The following is a 21,561-nucleotide window of genomic DNA, read 5'->3' as shown; positions in this document are numbered from 1 at the left end:
TGAATATTATATGCTACAATGGTATCTCCCATGTAGACCTACTCTTTACTCTGCTCTCCTAACAATTAGATATGGATAGTGCTGACAACATTTACAATCGTTTGCGTGAGTATAATACTCCTTGGCCTGTTCTGGGAACTTGTTAAAATGGTTTTCAACCAGGTGTTGGCGCATAAGACTATGCTTAAAATGCGATTTAGTTTATCATTTGATGAAAAAAAATCAAGACTAGACCACGAGTGGTTCCTGAGATCATCAGCATCAAATATCTGATTTATATATATATATATAATATATATACTTATATGTATGATATAGTATAAATAATAATATACTGATAATATTATATACAATTACTCGATGTGAAATTATAGAGCCTAAATTAATTATTACTGTGTGTAGCGTATGTACTTAACAACAACAACCAAAAAAAAAACAATAGAATATGGGATAATAGTAATAAATCAAATACCCTGATTGTTTTAATAAAAATTATAAATTGTGGACTGTATTAAATATCGTATCAGTACATCACACACATGATAATAATATAAATTATAAATACAAATACTATAATACGGGGAGTAGGCGCCCACCTACTATATAAATCAAAATGTATTATAATAATACTTAAATCGAACCAATTAATAATAACGTAGGTACATAATAACAGTGAAATAATAATATTGGTTATAACTACACAATTGATAGGATACAAATATTATATAAATTATCGCGTATCAGAGTGATAACGCGTTACCGTGACCGTGCTGCCAACCACATCATAACCTTCAAAACTTGTATGAACTGTTGTTGTCTGCCGGGCCCCGCAACCCACGTGCCAATGATTGACCAGCGACTGCAATCCGACACCAAATTCGAAGCGTCAACGGTCGACGCACTTCGCACCCGCGCACGATATATTATCATAACAAAGAATAATATTGAAAATGAGCGTACGGTTGATGGATTGGTGCCCGGTGCACCATATATTCATATATATATATATATTTATTGCGTCACAATCCTACGCTAACGACGAATCACTCGCGTTACGTATATAATATATATAGAACAAAACGAACGATCGCGCACGCGACAAACGACAGACGTAAATACGTAATGCTATCGAGACCGACGGCAACGTAAAAAAAAACATAAGGAGGCGGCGACCTGTTGTCGGAATCGCACCGACATTCGCGTGCACGAGTTGCGAACTGTCCCGTACGATGTTGGGTCAATGACTAATTAATCGAATAATACTAGCTCCCCGAGGCGGTAGGCCTTTATTGCCGGCGGCGAAAGCCGGTTTTGCTCGTAACAGCGGCGGGGGGTGGGGTTCTCTTCTAGAACATTCTGTGCCTTATCGGCGGAGACCCATGACAAGAATAAATATTGTCGCCGCCAGAGTCGGAACCAAACATTCTCCCGCCTTTGAAAGCGACGAGCTTTCAAACTTTCCTTTTTGCTATCAATATAAAATATACAAACAAAAAAAAAAAATATATATAAAAGCAAAATGCTATAGGTACAATAAACAAAAAAAATAATACAAAATACAAAATAATAATAATGTAAAGAATAATAATTACAATGCATAAGGGATAATATGGAAAAATATGTTGGTAATATGGGAGCCTTTCTTAAGGTTTTGGATCAACTGGAAGTTTCACTAGCTTGACAACAGGACGCTTGAGAATACCTTCCGGCGTCTTGACTGTCACTACACGCACAATGTTATCCGCACCTGGGTGAACCTGGATAACTCGACCGATCTGCCACGCCATGGCCGGTCGTGACGGTGTGTTGATGACAACAAGATCGCCAACCGATAGGCTTGGTACTTGCTTGAACCACTTTTGCCTCCCTTGTAATGTGTGCAAATACTCATTGCTCCATCGACGCCAGAAGGACTGTAGAGCTTGGCGGAGTAATTGCCAACGATTTAAACGGTTAGTGGGAATGTCTACTACATCCTCTTCTGGAAGTGCTAATAACGGTTGCCCAATAAGAAAATGACCTGGGGTCAACACGCTTAAGTCGCTCGGATCACTGGAGAGCGGTAGCATCGGTCGAGAATTCAAAACACCTTCGATCCGCGTTATGAGCGTAGTGAATTCCTCGGTAGTGTATATTTGAGCGCCAATCACCTTCCTCAAATGGGCCTTTGCGCTCTTGACGGCAGCCTCCAGAATCCCGCCAAAATGTGGGGCTCCCGGTGGATTAAAATGCCACTTGCACGGTATACGATTATATAATGTATGCTGATTGGAAACTTCATCAAACAATTTCTTCAATTGTTTTGCAGCGCCAACGTAATTTGTACCGCAATCTGTATACATGCTATCTGGAATGCCACGTCGAGCGACGAACCTGTCTAAAGCAGCAAGGAATGCGTCAGTGGATATATCTGATACGGTCTCCAGGTGCACAGCCTTCACCGACATGCATACAAATACTGCTAAATATATTTTTTTAGTACGTGCACCGCGACGTCGGCTTTCACGAACCATGAAAGGTCCACCATAATCCATCCCAATGTTGAAAAATGGTCGGTTTGCTACAAGTCTTACAGCTGGCAGATCCCCCATAAAAGGTCGTGGGTTCATACTTCTGAATCTGGTACAAAGAACACAAGAATAAGTAAAATTGCGGACAGCTGCTCGGCCGGAAATGATCCAAAATTTTTGATGTATCATTGAAAGTACTAATCGTGACCCTCCGTGCAACGAAATAAGATGAAAGTGTCGAATGATTAGCTCTGTAAGATGAGTCTTTTGAGGTAAAAGAATTGGATATTTCGCATTTTCATTTAACCGTGCGTGTTTTAATCTCCCGCCGACTCAGATGATCCCTAATGCGTCGATGAAAGGAGCTAATTGTGCTGTAGTTGACGGAGTTATGGAACCTTTATTTTTTACCTGTTTATGTAGATCCGACAGATATTTCATTTGCGTACACAGAATAGCCGCGTTCAGTGCATGGTCGTATTCCATCCGATTGATTGGTCCGTTGATCCTAGGACTATTTTGACGACGGGCGAAGCGAAAACAGTACGCCAACACACGTTGCATTTTTGTCAACGATGAAAATCGTTGAATAATTGATTCACCACTCTCCTCTTCGTGTGTATGTAAAACATTTGCTGTACACTTCGTCTCAGGGAGTTGATCGATCGGTGGTAAAGTTAACTCGGAGATAGTAGACACGGGCCATAGATGATCAGGTTGCAATAAAAACTCTGGGCCTTGAAAATGTAAAAGGTTTGAAATCAGCTCGGAGGGAAGTAATCCTCTTGACGCGGGATCAGCTGGATTGTTCACAGTTCTGACGTGAGCCCATTCACAACCTGGAGTTAATGACTTGATTTTGGCGACTCTATTTGTGACGAATATCTTAAACTGTTTTTGGTCAGTGTGAAGCCAACTCAAAACTATTGTGGAGTCAGTCCATGCCCGGATACGATCAATGTTGACAAAATTCCTTAAAACGGTATACAAGTGAGATATAAGGCGTGCCAGCAGTAATGCGGCGCACAACTACAACCGTGGAATTGTTAATGACGGATCAGTATCCGAGCATTTTAATGGGGCAACCTTGGTCTTACAAGCAATAAAATGGACCTTAACAACATTCCTCTGGTCAACCACACGTAAATAAACATTTGCCGCGTATCCCTTCTGAGATGCGTCGGCGAAACCTATTAGCTCCACTTGTTTCGAACATCGGATGTCAATGTGCCGAGTTAGTGTAATCTGAGCTAGCGTGGGAAATTCAGAAATAAATGTGTTCCACTTGTCAACTAAATGCATCGGTGGTGAAGTATCCCAGTCCAGTTTTTGCATCCATAATGCTTGCATGATACACTTGGCCCAAAAAACAACGGGGCCCAACGCGCCAACTGGGTCATATAAACGAGCTATTGTTGAGAGTATTGAACGTTTGGTTGGATTAACTTTATTGATATTAATATGATAACCCAAGACATCTGATGTAGTACCCCAATGCAATCCTAACACTTTCACTGACTGATCGTCTTTAAGTTCAAAGGGTGCGTCCATTGCGCGGTCTTCAGTAGATATATCCTTTAATAGTGCTTCGCAGTTGCTGGCCCACTTCTTGAGATTGAAACCTCCTTTACGTAGTAAGGATATAACTTGACGTTGAAGCTCCACCGCTTCCTCTTCCGTGTCAGCACCTGCTACAATGTCGTCCACATATGTTGATGTAACTAATAAATTCTGCGCGAGAGGAAATTCAGTCCCATTTTCCATGTCCAACTGGTGTAAACATCTAATCGCCAAGAACGGGGCTGCGTTGACACCATAAGTCACAGTACATAATTCAAATTCTTGGACTTCATCACTGGGGGAATTTCTCCAGAATATATGTTGATATAAGCAATCGGCATCATGAACTCGGATCTGCCTGTACATCTTCTCAATGTCGGCGATGAACAAATACTTGTGGAAACGACTTCGAAGTAGTATATCCGTTATGTCACTCTGTAATTTTGGACCGGTCGCCAAGCAATCGTTCAGTGAAAAGCCAGATGACGACTTGGCCGACGCATCAAAGACTACTCGAATTTTCATGTTACTGTTCTCCCGTTTGACTACAGCGTGATGTGGGATGAAATATTTCCCTGGTTTATCCGCTACGCGCATGTGACCGAGAGACAGATACTCATTCATAAAGGAACGATACGCGGAATATAGCTCAGGATCTTTCGCTAAACGACGTTCAATATTATACAACCGATTTAAGGCCATGGTACGAGAGGAACCAATACTACTCTGCGGAGCCATGTCTTCATTTAAATTAAATTGTGAGTTTATTGCAGATCGAAAAGGTAGAGCAACACAAAATCTACCTGATGTGTCCCGTGACACTGTTTTACCGAACCACTCTTCGCATCGTTCATCTTCTGTCGTTGAGTGTACTGGGATTGTCGGTTCTTCCACCCTCCAGAATTGTTGCAAAGTTTCATTTATGACTGGTATTACACTAATAGTTAAAGACATCAAAGGTAATGAAGTAGAATCCCTTAGTGAACCAACAATTATCCAACCGAGATTTGTGTGCATTGCTGAGGGCAATCCAGGCGTATGGATAATGTCAGCTTTGGGCTGCAGAATCATCGGATATAAATCACCACCTATTAACATGTCCACGGGGCCAGGATGATCAAATTCTGGATCAGCAAGTACTAGGTGTTGATATCGTGTGCGAACAGTAGCAGGAAGTGAACACGTTGGCATTAATCCAGTAATTTGGGACAATATAATAACATTATTTGCCTTAAATAGTGGTTGATCTGACTGAAGCGGGAAAAATTCACACTGGGTAACACCCTTTACCTTGGACACCGGCTGTTGAGAGAGGCCAACCACTTCTACATGACTCTTGTTGCGTTTAAGACCAAGTCTGGTGGCACAATCTGCAGTAATGGCCGACACCTGTGACCCACTATCTAACAAAATGCGAACTTGATGCGTATCACCTGTGTCGTCTTGTATACGAACAACAGCAGTACCTAACACTACAGTTGCTTGTGTCGATATCGTACCTGCGAACATGGAGTTATTTTCAACTGTATTTGACGTAGAGACCTGAATATCTGAAGCTTCCTTCTGTGTCACTTCACTTTTATTCTTTGTACCATCATTTTCTAGATGTAACAGTGTGTTATGACGACCTTCACATTTTTTACAAGCAAAGGAAGCAGTACAAGATCTAAAGCTATGGCCAGATTTTAAACATATAAAACATAAACTATGATCACTTACAAACTTGCGCCGTACCGTAACTGGCTTGCGTTTAAATAGAAAACAACGATAAATCTGATGTTCATGCTGACAAAATAAGCACTTTGATGTTGTAGATGTAGATGAGACTGACAACGAAGTCTTACCAAGATGCCCACTTTGGTTCTTTTTACTACTATTTTTAAAAGTGATATCATGTTTATCGTTAGTTGCAACTGAAGTTCCGACATTTTCTAAAATTTTGCATCTCTGCGAGACAAATTGTAATAACATATCTAAATTAGGCACTGAATTTTGCTCAATACTGGCTTCGAACAGTCTCCTTGTCTCTGTATCAATTACCCAAGCACCAATATGAAATAAAATAAAACCAGCTAGATCCTTGACGCCAAGGGCTTTAATAGCAGAAACATTTTCCGAAAACACATGGACAAATGAGGACAGTGACGACAATGACTCCTTTTTCAATGGCACAAATGAAAACAATTTGTCAATGTGCGCAGAAGCTAATAGTCGTTGATTTTCAAATGATTGTTTTAATGCGTTCCAAGCAATGGTATAATTGTCTGCTGTCAAAGGAATCGCTTTCACTACTGTAAGCGCTGGACCGGACAGACTTAAAATTAAAAAATGGTAACGTTGAATGTCCGTAATATCAGAGTTATCATGAACTAGGGATTGAAACATGTCCCGAAATGATACCCAACCCAAGACATTACCATCAAATTTTGGCAATTCAATTTTCGGTAAAACAATTGCCTGTGCTGTCTGTCGTGCACCAGTAGAAACATTATTATTTGAAATCACATTAACAGAAGTGCTATGGAAGCCAGAAGCAATAAGTTGAATGTTTGCACAAACATCCTCCATAGTATCAGTGACAACAGCATTAACATTTTCAAACTCGACTACATTATTTAAGTCAACAAGAGCATTTAATACTGCTTGTTGTTCTAACTCAAATTGCTCAACGAACCGTTTCAATGACAAATGATGAGCCTCAAATAATGCGCGACGTTCAACATCTAGTTTAGCTTCTTCGCCTAACGTATTTATTTTTTTAATCGACCGTAACGATGCATCCCGCGACGCACGAGCACGAACTAACGACCGTTTACTGTCAACAGCAATGTCCGAATCTTGACGCTTAGGCCTTCCCATATTACACAATTTGTAAAGAATAAAGAGCAAGCAAGACAAGACGGAAAAATAATTAATTAGGAAGTATTACAAAAAATTATCCGGCCCGAAGGACCAAAATGTGTGTAGCGTATGTACTTAACAACAACAACCAAAAAAAAACAATAGAATATGGGATAATAGTAATAAATCAAATACCCTGATTGTTTTAATAAAAATTATAAATTGTGGACTGTATTAAATATCGTATCAGTACATCACACACATGATAATAATATAAATTATAAATACAAATACTATAATACGGGGAGTAGGCGCCCACCTACTATATAAATCAAAATGTATTATAATAATACTTAAATCGAACCAATTAATAATAACGTAGGTACATAATAACAGTGAAATAATAATATTGGTTATAACTACACAATTGATAGGATACAAATATTATATAAATTATCGCGTATCAGAGTGATAACGCGTTACCGTGACCGTGCTGCCAACCACATCATAACCTTCAAAACTTGTATGAACTGTTGTTGTCTGCCGGGCCCCGCAACCCACGTGCCAATGATTGACCAGCGACTGCAATCCGACACCAAATTCGAAGCGTCAACGGTCGACGCACTTCGCACCCGCGCACGATATATTATCATAACAAAGAATAATATTGAAAATGAGCGTACGGTTGATGGATTGGTGCCCGGTGCACCATATATTCATATATATATATATATTTATTGCGTCACAATCCTACGCTAACGACGAATCACTCGCGTTACGTATATAATATATATAGAACAAAACGAACGATCGCGCACGCGACAAACGACAGACGTAAATACGTAATGCTATCGAGACCGACGGCAACGTAAAAAAAAACATAAGGAGGCGGCGACCTGTTGTCGGAATCGCACCGACATTCGCGTGCACGAGTTGCGAACTGTCCCGTACGATGTTGGGTCAATGACTAATTAATCGAATAATACTAGCTCCCCGAGGCGGTAGGCCTTTATTGCCGGCGGCGAAAGCCGGTTTTGCTCGTAACAGCGGCGGGGGGTGGGGTTCTCTTCTAGAACATTCTGTGCCTTATCGGCGGAGACCCATGACAAGAATAAATATTGTCGCCGCCAGAGTCGGAACCAAACAATTACGGATATAATTGAAAGTATGAAGTATAGTTCACATAACATGATACAACTGAGTATAATTTAATATTGCATAAAAAGAAACACCGTGTTGTGCAATAATAACAACATAGTTGTTTTTCCGCAATTCGTTAAATCACACCATATGCGTAATAAATGTTGTTGAATCATGCCATTTGTGCAATAGATTTTGTGTACATAAGACAGACTTTTAGCGTACTATAGGCATTGAATTATAGTATAACTTATGTTTACGTTGTGAGTTAGAAAATGTTACTTATCATGGTGTAGTTATATGTATCTAGGCCGATATACAAAACATAATCCTGAATTCATCAGGTTATAGGCTCAGAAAAATTATCTGTATAAACACTATAAACTGAATCTCCAAAGGAACTACTCTCTATTCAAGTCAATTTTGTCTTTTTTCGAAGTTATATAAACAGTTAAAGCCAAGATCGACGATTCAGTTAAAATAACAAAAGTATCAAATGTGCAAAATCAGACTTTGTGAAAATTTCAAACGAAAATCATATTCTCCACTCACTTTAATTAAGGTTAATAACTATAAGAGAGTAGAAAAAGCTTAGTTCTAGAAAAACAAAGACTTAAAAAGAAACTAACGAGCAAAGTAGAACTAGATGTTAAAGCTCGATAAACCACTTGAATAAAGCTGATGGTAACTGTCAAAAACGTACTGTTTTTCCAGTGGACAATGATCAATTACAAAATTTAATATTTGTGAAAATGCTTTGAAATGTGGAAAACATTTCTCAGTATTTACGAACAAAAGTCAGAAACAAGGTTAGATTTACTTCAACAAATTCGATGCGTAAAAAGAACAACAATCGTTAGTCTATATTATAAATCTAACGTAAATCAGTGTTTAAGCGTGTATTCAGATTCTAGTAATGAATCGGGCCTAGAGGCGAGACGTTCAACTTCAGGTGAACTGTTCATGTTAGGAATAGAGTTATGTTAAGCTCAGAGGCAATTAGATAATCAGATAGCTTTACACGTTCACACGTTCATGATCATACTTAGTAATCGATACATGAACGCCACTCTTTTTGTTCAAATTGAACGTGAACGTAACCGATGTTTACATTTTAATGAATTTTACACTCAATTTATTATATATTATTATAAAATAACCATACCGTAGGTAGATACATACTTGTGAAAATTTCAAACGAAAGTCATATTCTCAACTCACTTTAATGAAGGTTAATAATTACGAGAGAGTAGAAAAAGCTTAGTTTTAGAAAAACAAAGACTTAAAAAGAAACTAACGACCAAATTAGAACTAGATGTTAAAGCTCGATAAACCACTTGAATAATGCTGATGCTAACTGTCAAAAACGAACTTTTGTTTCAGCGGACAGTGAACAATTTCAACATTTAATATTTTTGAAAATGCTTTGAAATGTGCAAAACACATCTCAGTATTTAGGAACAAAAGTCAGCAGGAAGTTTACATTTACTTCAACAAATTCGATCGTCTATATCATAAATCTAACGTAAATCAGTGTTTAAGCGTGTATTCAGATTCTGATAATGAATTGGGTCTAGAGACTTCAGATAATCTGTTTATGTTAGGACTGTCAAAAGAGTTATGGTAAGCTCAGAGGCAATTAAAATCAGTGCTTGAAAAGAACGTTGTCCATAAAAGCACGTTCACACGTTTATGTTCATACTTAGTAATCGATACGTGAAGGCCACTCTTTTTATTCAAATCGAATGTGAATATAAAAAACGTTTACATTTTAATGAATTTGAACGATTTTTAAGACACTCAATTTATTTGGCATTTAATTAATTTATGTTTAAAATACACTGATTATTTATGTTATATCATAATATGTTCTTATTATAATATAGTTCAGTAATTTTTCATCGATTAGAACTAATTAATTTTTTTAGTGAACTTTCCAAACACTGATTTAATAGTAACACTCAGCTCAACCGAAGCTTAATATGTTTCGGCATTTGAAACAGTCAAAGAATTGGTTTGAATCAAAAGATTAGTCAAGGAAATCTGCAATGTTGTAATGTGTGAACAACCAACATTATACGTGGACAAACAAAGTGAGAGTCGACTTGTGAAAATCTAAGTTGTACAAATGAACTAGACGTCTTTTACTTCTTCGCCGGGGAGAATTTTGATGAAAACGTTTTGTTACTATACTTTGTCCAGCGAGAGAACGCGCCGGTTTTGCGCATCCCGTGTCACCCTGAAATGAAATCTGGTTCACCTATGGTAGGGTGTCACGTGAGGGAACCTGATTTGGTCGGTGTGCGGCGAGTTCTCTTGCTGGATAGAGTATGTATATATATATACAGTTCATTGATAAAATGACAGGGAAGAACAGTATGCAGACATAATTCACTAAACCACGTCCAAAAGATAGATTTGAAAAATGAAGAAAAAAATTATCATAGTTGAAATTATTATTGTATAAAATCTGTATCCTTTATTGCATAAAATAATAATTAACTAGATGTGTTTAATATAAATAAATACGTTATAAAATTAATAAATAATCTTTAATAAAACCATAACGAGCGCATCCTGCGTGACAAACAATCAGTCGACCTTACTTGCCAATTGGGACTTTTAAACCTTCCGTACCTTCGTCATACTACCAAATAATGGATTTCACATGAGTTTGGTTAACCCAAGTATCATGGACATAAACGACATGACAGGGCGACTATCCTCATTTTTAAGCAGTGTGCACATTTTTCTATGGAATGTACATCGTAGAGCAACTATGTCTGTACTCTCCATAAGAAATTTACGTTCGTCATTACACTTCTTCAGAGAAAAATTAAAAATTTTAAGAATTCTTTGCATTGACCTGACACTTCCTGTGTATTATTTTTTTCTCTGTAAGTATTTGCGATTGAAGTGACAGTCGGGTACTCACCTCTATCATAAGAGCCATGAATAATTCTTCTGACAATGTCTGCATCAAAATCGTCCAACTCTATTCGAATTTTTGTTTTATATGATTTACGCGGAGATTTAAAACATCGAACGTCAATTACTTGTGTATTTACGGACTTTTTTGCTTCGGAACAAATGCGGCTTACGATTTGAACCGAAATTCCACAAGCTTAAACTGTAATCCCTTAAGTACATTTAAAAAAGTCGGCTTTCAAATCGGATTTGTTTGATACATTTTTTGAAAACATATACACACTATGTATAATATTTTTACTCTGACTCTGAGTATCTTTATATTTATAAGACATTTTATCAAATTATAATAAAAATGAACAAGTTAAATAACTGGTAAACGACTGGATCGCACAGACAACAAACACTAAACACTAGCATGTACTCGTCGAATAGGTTAGGTTACTTAGGTACTCGAATAGGTACTAAATTCACTAGTTGGTTTTTAAGGTATTTCACCTTATTTATTTCGTTCAAATACAATCTCTCCATCCACAAATAATGCACAGGAGAGTAACAGCTGCGAGGACGTATAACCTGAAAGCTGAATGGTCAAAAAAAGGAACCTTCAATTTTTTTATAATATGTGCAATACTGTAATGTATTACACTTGTCACTCTGCATGATTCCAACAATTTCAATCGATTTAAATTACTACTGGGTAATATGATTCTGTTATTATTATTATGTAAATTAACTGATATAGATTTTCCACATATTTTATAGTAAAAATTATTATCTAAATGTACTCATTTTGAATGTTGAATAGTAGATAAAGAACAAATCATTGTACTAAAATTAATATCAGATATAAGCTTATTTCATTGAAATACATTTAGTATTAAATGCTGTTTAATCAAGTTACACTAGAATAAAATAACCACAGATAAGGGTTGATCAACAAGATATCCAATATAAACGTTTTTTTTTCTTCTGCTGATGTATGCTGAAGATCGATTTCACTATTATGGCATTCATGAAGTGAGCAGTATTGATTTAACTATGGAATTCAAGATGATAATATTTTGGTTTGGATTTCATACTAGTGGATCTTCTATGGGTCTTCAATAAATGACAGAGCCGTCGGATTGATTAATTTTTGTCGATGGAAATATATGTTCCAATTTTAATTAAATTATTATAACTTTGTTGAGGGGACAAATAAATAAAATACAATATAGACAACATTACTATACTGTAAAAACATCACTAAAATAAAATAGAGAAAAAGATAAATATATACTACAATGTGCATCGAATAACAGTTTGATCACATTATGAAAGTTAAAAGTGATTATTTAACTAATGATTTTTGTTTATTGATCAATATTTTTTTCAAATCGGAAAACGGATAATTGATAACAATGCACAAACAAGTATTAGGTCCACAATCGCAATTTTCATTTGACCATACGCACATAAAGTGAAATGATTATTGTTTTTTTCTGTTCCGCTTTAAATGGCATAGCTTTTTAATTGTGATAATAATGTGTAAAATTCAGCTAATTCCTCGAAACAAAAATGTGATGGATGAATTATTCCCATTTCTGAAATTTCTCGTTCAATTTCTTTTAATAAGTTCATTGTTAATAATAACACACAATTCAACTGCCACTAATTAACTGACACATGCAGGTAAAGTTGCGCTTTATTATAATATAACATTAACAGTTATTACAAAATCTAATTACTCAAAAATTGAAACATAATTTATTATAAAACAAAAATTGAAGTTTATGAATAAAAACAGAAAACAAAAACAAAAAATGTAAAGTCATGGTCTAGTTATCTATGACACTGAGTGTTGTATTAACATACTTACTTACTATAAATTCAAATTTATCACACTCTATACTTAATCCAGTAGACCATGCGTCTACAAGTTATTTTATTATTATTTGTATTTTGTACATATCAGTTGAAATAATGAAAAATAAAAACGTTTGTAAGGGCATAAAATAATAATAAATCAAAACATAATAATAATCATTGGTTGTGAGTCTGCGTAAGGTATCTTTTTTTTTAGTAAAAATGATCCTGGAGAAGACATTATCTCCACAAGGGGAAAAGTCGTGGATATTCGTTTTTAAATCTCCCTGTAATCGTAAAAATCGGGATAGAACTGACATATTATACCTACTTGTGACAGCGAATGTCGACTTTGAGCGGTGTCAGCGCAGCTAATGGCGACACTGGACGACGGCGAGTGACCGGATTACCCAATGCTCATTATATAACCTCGACACTGAGAACGACGTCGCACGAGCGACATAAATATATCAATATCGATGTGGCATGGATATGAATGACCGGTCGTGGTGTGGAATACGGCACGTTTGAATCTGACAAATGCAGATTAACAACACAACGAACTATCGTGCATGGGTGTCGGCGATGTACACGCTACAATTATAGATTACCGTTACGCACAAGGTAAAGATGCGATGGGTACGACGTCAACGGTGACACTTAACACTAGCGCAATAAAAAGCTAGTCGAAGTAAAACAAAACAAATACTTAATACAGGAGCAGACTTCCAACACGGCACGAATTGTCACGACAGAACAGTCGGAGAGCACAGAAACCGCGGTCGGATGCGACGCGACGCACGGTCCGCTCGAGTCGAGCACATGACATAGACAGGTAAAGGTGGAGGCAAAGGACGTGCAATGCGCTGTCTCACGGACCGATTGCCTCACGACGTAGTGATATCGGCGGCAAGTTCAAACAACTCATATACTTGAAAATATACTTGAAATATTTTGTCTTGTATTGAGTTGTTAAGGAATATTTTCTATTTTCAACTTTTTTAGTATATTCTTATAAATGTCAATAAAATTGTATTCGTTGGTTCAAAAATCTTGAAAATTTAAAACAAGGGTAATAATATATTGATACAATATCAGTTCAGAAGTTCCAATTTTGAAAGCATTTAAAAATTAAATTTAAAGTGACAATGTTGAATTTTTTTTATCCAAATTAGCTTAAAAAAAACTAATCATTAGGACTAGGATTTATATGCAATAATAAAATTGTAAAATTTACCATTTATTGTTTATTTACCAATTATTGTTTATTTACCAAAATATGCAAAAACAAATTTTTATTATTTCTAGATATATATTTTTATCATAATTCATAATTTATTATTATTATATTAAATATAAGTTTATATAATTACATTAAATATTAGTTTATATTATTACACACTACTGTGATATGTTTCAAATTTTCAAATACGAACGACCGGCGGATTTGAACGTAGAATAGATATTTTATACCGACTAAAACTCCTTTCCACATCACACAAGGTTATTGGTGCATATTTGAATGACGGGATTTTCCCTGGAGTTGGATTAATATTAATATCTTCTTCTTCATTTAGAATACTGTTATTAAAATCACTCAAATTTTTAAGTATAAGTGTCCGCACATTTGCGCAAGTACGCAACACACGTCGTACCTACAATGTGTAGGTATTACCTACTAGGTAATCCTATCGGTCGTCCGACCAAGATAAAATATTTATACTATATATTTACAATTCGACGGATAAACCAAAAACTATCGGTATTATGAAATAAAAGCCATTTAAAATTTAAAAATTTAAGTTAAAAAAAAATAAAAAACTCAAAAATCTATAAATATGCAATTACATGGATTGTGTTCAAAATATGCGAAGTTATGCAAAAAAAAATTGGTTCTATTTAAATGAGAATAAGCCAAATCGTGGAAAAATCTGACAACCAATCAATTTGGACTTTAGGAAAAAAAATGCATATAAATCATAGCCCTACTAATCATAATCAAAAATTCCATATGCCTATAAAATGAAAAATAAAATTAATGTATAGGTAATCCTATCGATCGTCGAGTAGGCCCAAGATAATATGAGATGATAAACTTAAGATAGTTCTATAAACGACCCAATAAATGAATTAAATGTATTAAATATATGTTTATTAAATTAATCAAACAAAATGTTCAAAAGTGGCATTACAAATAATAATATTAGGTTTACATTATGAAATTTAACTGAAAATAAAATTGTATACATGTATGAATTTTAAAAATGATTACAAAATTATAGTGATTAAACCTATGAATAAGTATTTTCATCATCCACTTAGGGGACTAATATTTGTCAGCACCTAATAAAATTTAAAATACATTTTACAATTTTAAATAGTTAAAATATTACAGTACGTTAATTGTTATGTATGTAATGTATAACTTATTCTGAAAAGTAATAATTTATAAATAATTAATATAGTATGTTCAACGTATAACAGGACAATATTATATGAGAAATACTAGAAAAGTTTAAGTACCAAATAGGATAAGTACAGACGTACAGTAAGAACAGTTCAATGTTGTTTTTAAGTGTGGGAAGATGATATAAAATCTAAGAATTTCTAAATTCTGTAACCGATAATCACGCCTCAGCTGACAGAATAAGAGTTAAAACTAGATACTTAGATTAGTGATTACACACAAGATGGTGTACTCAATTCCAAACTAATCACGTATTATAAAATATAAATACATAATTAATAAGTAGGTGGCACATAAATATATAGTTGACTCTTACGAAAATATTAAAACATAAAAAATTAAATAAAAATTTTTTTCATTTCCTAACCTAACCTACTTTCTAAACACAACGTAATTTTTAGAATATTTAGACTCATTTTAAGCTGCTTTTTAACTTTTTTTAAGTTATAAAACATGAACCTATTAATACCATTATACAGTAGGTTGACATCGGCTTGTAAATTATATTTAAATAATAATTTATTATATTATAATTATAATTACAAAATATATACAATGTTTTCAACAAAATAGTTAAGCCTATCATATACGGTACTCATTAATCATCGTACTAAATATCAACATACCTACCCAATATTAATAAATTGTGAATGACCCTTGGTAATGTAAACTGACTTACCATCACTACTCAGCAGGGTTTTAATTTTTTATAATATGATGTATGTAAAAATGTAACCTAATGTAGTAATGTCCTAATCATACCTATAACCTATTTATTAATTAGGTACACATTCCCACTGTTAAAGTATAAAATTGTACATTATTAAATTAACAAAATGCGAATACGTATTTTTATTTATCTTTTCAATGGCATTTCTATTACTCATTATAACTGTTATATTATGTTTAATATTCACATATAGAAAGAAAATAGGAAATTTAAATTATAATTAATTATGAAATTGAATTACTGTGTTTGATTTACCTAGTTACTTGGAGGGGAGCTTCAAAAACGTATTGTATATGTCTTGAGAGTTCTTGAAATTACACCCCTAAAAAAAAGACACATCCTTAAAATTTGTGTATCATAATACATAACTACACAATTATTATATTTAATGTAAGAAGTATTAAAATGTTTTATGTAGTATTTAACTCCCCCGCTTAAGGTGTTAAAAGTACATTTTTAAGTTGTTGAAAATCTTAAAATACTAAAACTTTATTTCTATGTATATGCTCTAATATTATATAGACGTCCAATAAAGTGTACTTAAATTATTATAATTATTCTTATTTTGTATTATTAATTATACATAATTGTTCGCGCCGAGCAATATTATCGCGTCTTATCGCGCGACAGTAATAGTCGCGGTGGCGACATCTTACTCCTCTTCTATCCACCACTCTGTCCTGTAACGTGTTTTATATGATTGTAATTATTATTTAATGTATGCTCTTTGTTTTGTCGTTTGTGTTATAATCATTGTTCGTTCGTTGGTCTCGAGATTATCAATGTTATTGTTTTGATTTTTATGATATCTGTTATGCGGCCAACGCCTTATTATTATTACTATTATTATTATCTTTTTCGTATTATTATTGGCGTCGAACTGTCTGCCGTTTTTGTTGTTGTCGTTTTTGTTTTTTGTCGACGTTGTTGCTCACTAATAAAGCGACAACAAATTTGTACGTAAGTTTTATTCTCCCGCTATTGCAGCGCCTTCATGCTGTAATTCAATTATATTTCGTTTTGATGTTTTTATTGTAAGTCACATTAAGCGCATATGTGTAATAAATTGCTTCTTGATCAACACACACAATACTTGTTTTTCGTACCTTCATTGGGAAGGCCCAGAACCACCCGATTCATTTTCTATTGGCCAGTATCTACCGAACGTTGGGTGTCGCACTATAATTGCTGTCGGGTCTCTTCTGAATCAGCGAGCGAGTCTTCCGTTGCGTAAGTCCACCAGCAACTGAACTTTGTGTGAGAGGCCGCCCAGGTCGTCGAGATTCTTCACCAGCGAACGAGTCGTCCGTTGCTTAAGTCCGCCAGCAACTGAGCGTTGTGTGAGAGGCCGCCCAGGTCGTTGAGAGCACTCCACGTCTGCGGCTGATCACCGTCATAACCGGACTTCCGTAGCCTAAGTTAATTTTAAGTTATTGTCCCAGTTGTATGTGAGCTCTGTGGTCATTGCACCAGATCGATCCAGCCACAGAGAGCCCCTCCCCATAATTAAATTGTACCACCCTTACTCCCGTGTTCGGTACTCCCTATCCTCATCGTCGTCGTAGTTCTGCGCGTCAGGTTGCCTACCCAAGCTAATCACGGGGTAGTAAGTTAGGTGGCCTAAATACATTAAATCAAGGAGCAAAAATCTGTTCTGTCTTATTGGTCTCGACAATCGGTTGAGTGGTCCTTCGGATAACCCAGACATTTGGGCACGTACAATAATAATATACGTTATATGTGTAACTTAGACAGTTTACTCTCAATGATATATGTCACTTTTGAAAATAATATGCAATAGCTCTAGCTTTTATGTTAGAAGTCATAAGTTTCACCAACAAATTAAAAGTTTTTGTGAATTTATAATTATATTATTATAAGGATGTACATTATTAAATCATCATAATGTGAATTCATATTTTAATTTACCTTTTCAATTGCATTGCTATTACGCATCATCAAAAACATACTAAATAGTTCATGAGCTTCCAAATTTCTCGCTCGATCCTAAAATTAATGAATAAAATAGTGAATAAAAACAATTAAATTAGAAAAGAAGATTGGAGGGTCAAGTAAGACAGAAATATATAGATTTTAGGTATAATGATATATTTTTATGCCTTGTTTTTTTATGACGCAAAACGCTAAATTATCAGATCCATTATAAATATATAAATTCTACCAATAGAAAATGTTGTTGTATCAAATTCTATTATTTTATATACTATAAGATATTTCTATAGTATAATTAAATATAAAACACAGGATAATTAACTATGACAGGCCATGCATGATGTGAGATGATGCAATGTATAAATATACATTATACATGTTCATTAGGTATACACACACAGCACATGCGACACATAAATAATACTTATATTTACACGCCCTCTCTATTTTAATATACCAATTTTAAGTTCAAAACAATTGTATTTTTTTTTATCTTCTAGACAAAGACCACCCTAAAAGATTGGAATGAATGGGAACATCAACGAGTTGATACGAAGACATAAGACTGTGGCCATTTTTAGTATTTACATATCTTATAATTTTTATTGTCAATTAAATATTTGGCTTGTATTTCATGTACGGCAGTTCTGTCACAAAAAAAAAAAAACAATCGCACGCAACTCTGCACTGTCACAAAAAATGCGAGCTCGTATTTCGTAAATACTGGTCTATCTACTCAGTGATTCAATTTGCCACAGGAAAACACTACTAAGTGTTTATATCTATAATTAGGATATCGAATGGACTACAAGGCCTAATTTACAATACTACAATAATAATACCTTACATGACACAATTGACAACATTACCATAAAAGTATCAGCATAATTATAGTCGGTGACTAATATTCTATTGAGATAACAATGTTGTCAGCAGCAGTACTATATAGTACTTAAATTGTTATATATACTTCATATAATGTTATCAAAATAATAATAAAATTATGAATTTAACAAATTTGTATTCAAATGAAACGGTTTGAAATACATTTTTTCATAAAAAATATTAAGAACCTAATACTTGACTACTTATTCTATAGTTTCGTTTATCAGTGATTTAGTAATAGGTATGTTATTAAAATATGTGAATGAATTCCGATTATTATTTTTTTTTATTTATTTATTTATTAGCCATTAAGATTTCTAAAACAAATTGAATATTAAATATATGAATATCAAAATGGGTTTACCTCTGCAGTAACGACTACATTGTCAATAGCACTTTTTATAAATGAGTACATTTGATTATAATATACACGATTTGGCGTATTCATAACAATATATAACCGATAAAGTAGAATGTTTAATTCTATCTTATTAATGTATGGACAATCTGAATTTCTCAGAGAATGTAGTTCATTAAAAACAATTGATTGTTCTGATGTTGTTGCACTCGTATATAAATTACTAAAATGCCAACCACCAGGCCATACAAGAACTTCAAAACTGTTATTGGCTAATATAATCTGGAAATAAAAATGTATTGATTAATTATGTATGCTTGATTATAATAAATGCACATAAATACATTTTATCTTAGAATTCTCCGAGATTCTAAGTGTTTATAAATACATTGAAGTATTATAGTTTAATATGAGTAGTTATAACAACTCATTTTACTACATACATTTATTTAATTATTTAAGACCTCTAATAACTATGTTGTTATAGCTTTAAAAACAGTAACGAAGTTGAGTTAACATGTGACTCTTACTAATTTAAAAAAAGAAGAAAATTAAATCTTTTAACATAAAACTTAACTTACATTTGTCTACATTACTTAACTTAACGATTTAAAAAAAAATAGAAAACTTGCATAGTCTTGTAAAATTAATCCACCTCCATAAATTGTTTGTTAATAACGTTTTACATTCAAAATAACTGCTGAAGTCATTATAGTTATTGTGAAGAAACTAAATGTATAGCTATATGTACATGATTTAGAATTTAACATTGCCGGTTTTGTGGCATTTTTAATAAATTTACGATAATATGAATGTTAATAACGTTATTTATGTTATAAGAACAAAATGCTTTCTATGACGAGCTGGATAGAGTATATTATGATGGTCTATTTTCGTGGAAGTATTGACAGCGAATGGAGTAAAAGTTGGAATTGACGAGCAACTGAAACTGGCCGTCTAAGCAGATGATCCAGTAATAATGGCAGAAAATGAAGCTAGTCTAAAGGATACTATACGAAATTTAATGGAAAATCGAAAGAGAATCAGGTTAACAATAAACGAGGATAAGACAAATTACATGGTCGTAACTGGAAATAACCATAGTGCGGGGCACTTGGATATTGGGGACAATAAATTCCAAACAGTAGATAATTTCAAATACCTAGGAGTGGACATAAAAACTAACTCTTTACCAAGTGCTAGTGAGACCCGCAGCTTTGTATGCATGTGAGGCTTGGACCACAACAAAATCGGATGAACTTCAACTGGCCACCTTCAAATAGAAGATATTAAGGAGAATCTATGGAAAAAAATTAACAATGAAGGAGAATACAAAATGAGGATAAATCAGGAAAAACATAACCTATACGGATAAGCGGATATAAACGGAATATTAAAAAGTAGTAGACTGAGCTGGGCTGGTCCTTGTGGTGATCGTAGTGGCAAATTGGACAGGTCACAAAATGGAAGCCATACACAAAAAGTCCTAGAGAACGTCCTAGAAGAAGATGGAAGGAAAGAGTAGTCAAGGATCTGAAAAAACTTGGAATAGAGAATGGGGAAGAACTGACAAGAGACGGAGACCCGTGGAGGCGAGCGGTTGCTGCAGAAATGGGTCTTAATGGCCTGTAAATGACTTGGAGAAGAAGATTTTTATACTAACATACAGGTATTAGATTTAAAAAAAAATAACTATAATTTCCAACTCTAAGACAGATAAAATATTATTTTTGAGTTTCCTTGTATCATGTATAAACTTGGCTTCTAAACTATGAAGTCGGCTTTGGTGTTATTATTCATCAATACAATTGTTTCTTAAATTGCATTATTACTGCTGTAACCTACAGTCGCATTATTGACGTGGAAGTCACGGGACCACTGTTGAGTTATTTGAATAAGTATTTAAATATAATACTTAAGATTTTTATTTTTAATGTTTCTATGGAATGTCATGATAATTGATCGAATCAAACTGTTTAAAAAGTAAGTGTTTGCCATAACTTATTATTAACTACCTAGTTACCTACATAATTTAATTGTTGTATCTAATTTATTACGTCATGTTGGATTTGGTAAGATGCAAGGTCAAATTATTATGCAGTATTCCAAATAACATGAAATAGGTATCAACATTTTAATTTGTATCAATAACGTTTTGAAATTAATTACTTTGGCATCCCGTTTATACTTCAGATACCTTAAGTGATCATCGTCCTTTATTTCTTCAAGGTCTAGCAATGATTTGAAACACATGCCTGCTAGTTCTATATAATGTTTTAATTCTTTTGGATAATGTTCATCACTGTTACAAAGTGCTCCGTTCAATTCAGCTAACCACTTA

General features: G+C 34.2%; 3 protein-coding genes across 3 annotated transcripts; all 3 read right to left on the bottom strand.

Moving 5' to 3' along the window:
• Positions 1–1,617: 1,617 nt before the first annotated feature.
• Positions 1,618–3,286, bottom strand: LOC111041795. Its single transcript, XM_022326208.1, has one exon. It carries the CDS (start codon positions 2,697–2,699, stop codon positions 1,644–1,646), a length of 1,056 nt encoding a protein of 351 aa, XP_022181900.1. The 5' UTR covers positions 2,700–3,286; the 3' UTR covers positions 1,618–1,643.
• Positions 2,844–6,929, bottom strand: LOC111041794. The gene is made up of 2 exons (XM_022326207.1): positions 3,547–6,929; positions 2,844–3,483 (listed from the first exon to the last, which is right to left on the bottom strand). Exons 1-2 carry the CDS (start codon positions 6,927–6,929, stop codon positions 2,844–2,846), a joined length of 4,023 nt encoding a protein of 1,340 aa, XP_022181899.1.
• An 8,205-nt stretch (positions 6,930–15,134) lies between these two features.
• LOC111041796 lies at positions 15,135–21,555 on the bottom strand. The gene is made up of 5 exons (XM_022326209.1): positions 21,390–21,555; positions 19,227–19,502; positions 17,954–18,031; positions 16,280–16,346; positions 15,135–15,170 (listed from the first exon to the last, which is right to left on the bottom strand). Exons 1-4 carry the CDS (start codon positions 21,471–21,473, stop codon positions 16,284–16,286), a joined length of 501 nt encoding a protein of 166 aa, XP_022181901.1. The 5' UTR covers positions 21,474–21,555; the 3' UTR covers positions 15,135–15,170; positions 16,280–16,283.
• Positions 21,556–21,561: the final 6 nt, after the last annotated feature.

Source organism: Myzus persicae, unplaced genomic scaffold (genome assembly GCF_001856785.1).
Source record: "Myzus persicae strain clone G006 unplaced genomic scaffold, MPER_G0061.0, whole genome shotgun sequence".
NCBI classification, from domain to species: domain Eukaryota; kingdom Metazoa; phylum Arthropoda; class Insecta; order Hemiptera; family Aphididae; genus Myzus; species Myzus persicae.
The sequence above is the reverse complement of the archived record's forward strand: the minus strand, read 5'-3'. Positions and strand labels throughout refer to the sequence as shown.

What these genes read in the sequence shown, in the direction of transcription:
- LOC111041795 (XM_022326208.1), bottom strand. Translation starts at nt 2,699, where the DNA reads ATGATACATCAAAAATTTTGGATCATTTCCGGCCGAGCAGCTGTCCGC.
- LOC111041794 (XM_022326207.1), bottom strand. Translation starts at nt 6,929, where the DNA reads ATGGGAAGGCCTAAGCGTCAAGATTCGGACATTGCTGTTGACAGTAAA. An exon ending in CCGTCATTAACAATTCCACG is followed by an intron (nt 3,484 to 3,546) that starts GTTGTAGTTGTG and finishes TACCGTTTTAAG; the next exon opens with GAATTTTGTCAACATTGATC.
- LOC111041796 (XM_022326209.1), bottom strand. Translation starts at nt 21,473, where the DNA reads ATGTGTTTCAAATCATTGCTAGACCTTGAAGAAATAAAGGACGATGAT. An exon ending in AGTATAAACGGGATGCCAAA is followed by an intron (nt 19,503 to 21,389) that starts GTAATTAATTTC and finishes TTTTATTTCCAG; the next exon opens with ATTATATTAGCCAATAACAG. An exon ending in ATAGCAATGCAATTGAAAAG is followed by an intron (nt 16,347 to 17,953) that starts GTAAATTAAAAT and finishes TCTTTTTTTTAG; the next exon opens with GGGTGTAATTTCAAGAACTC.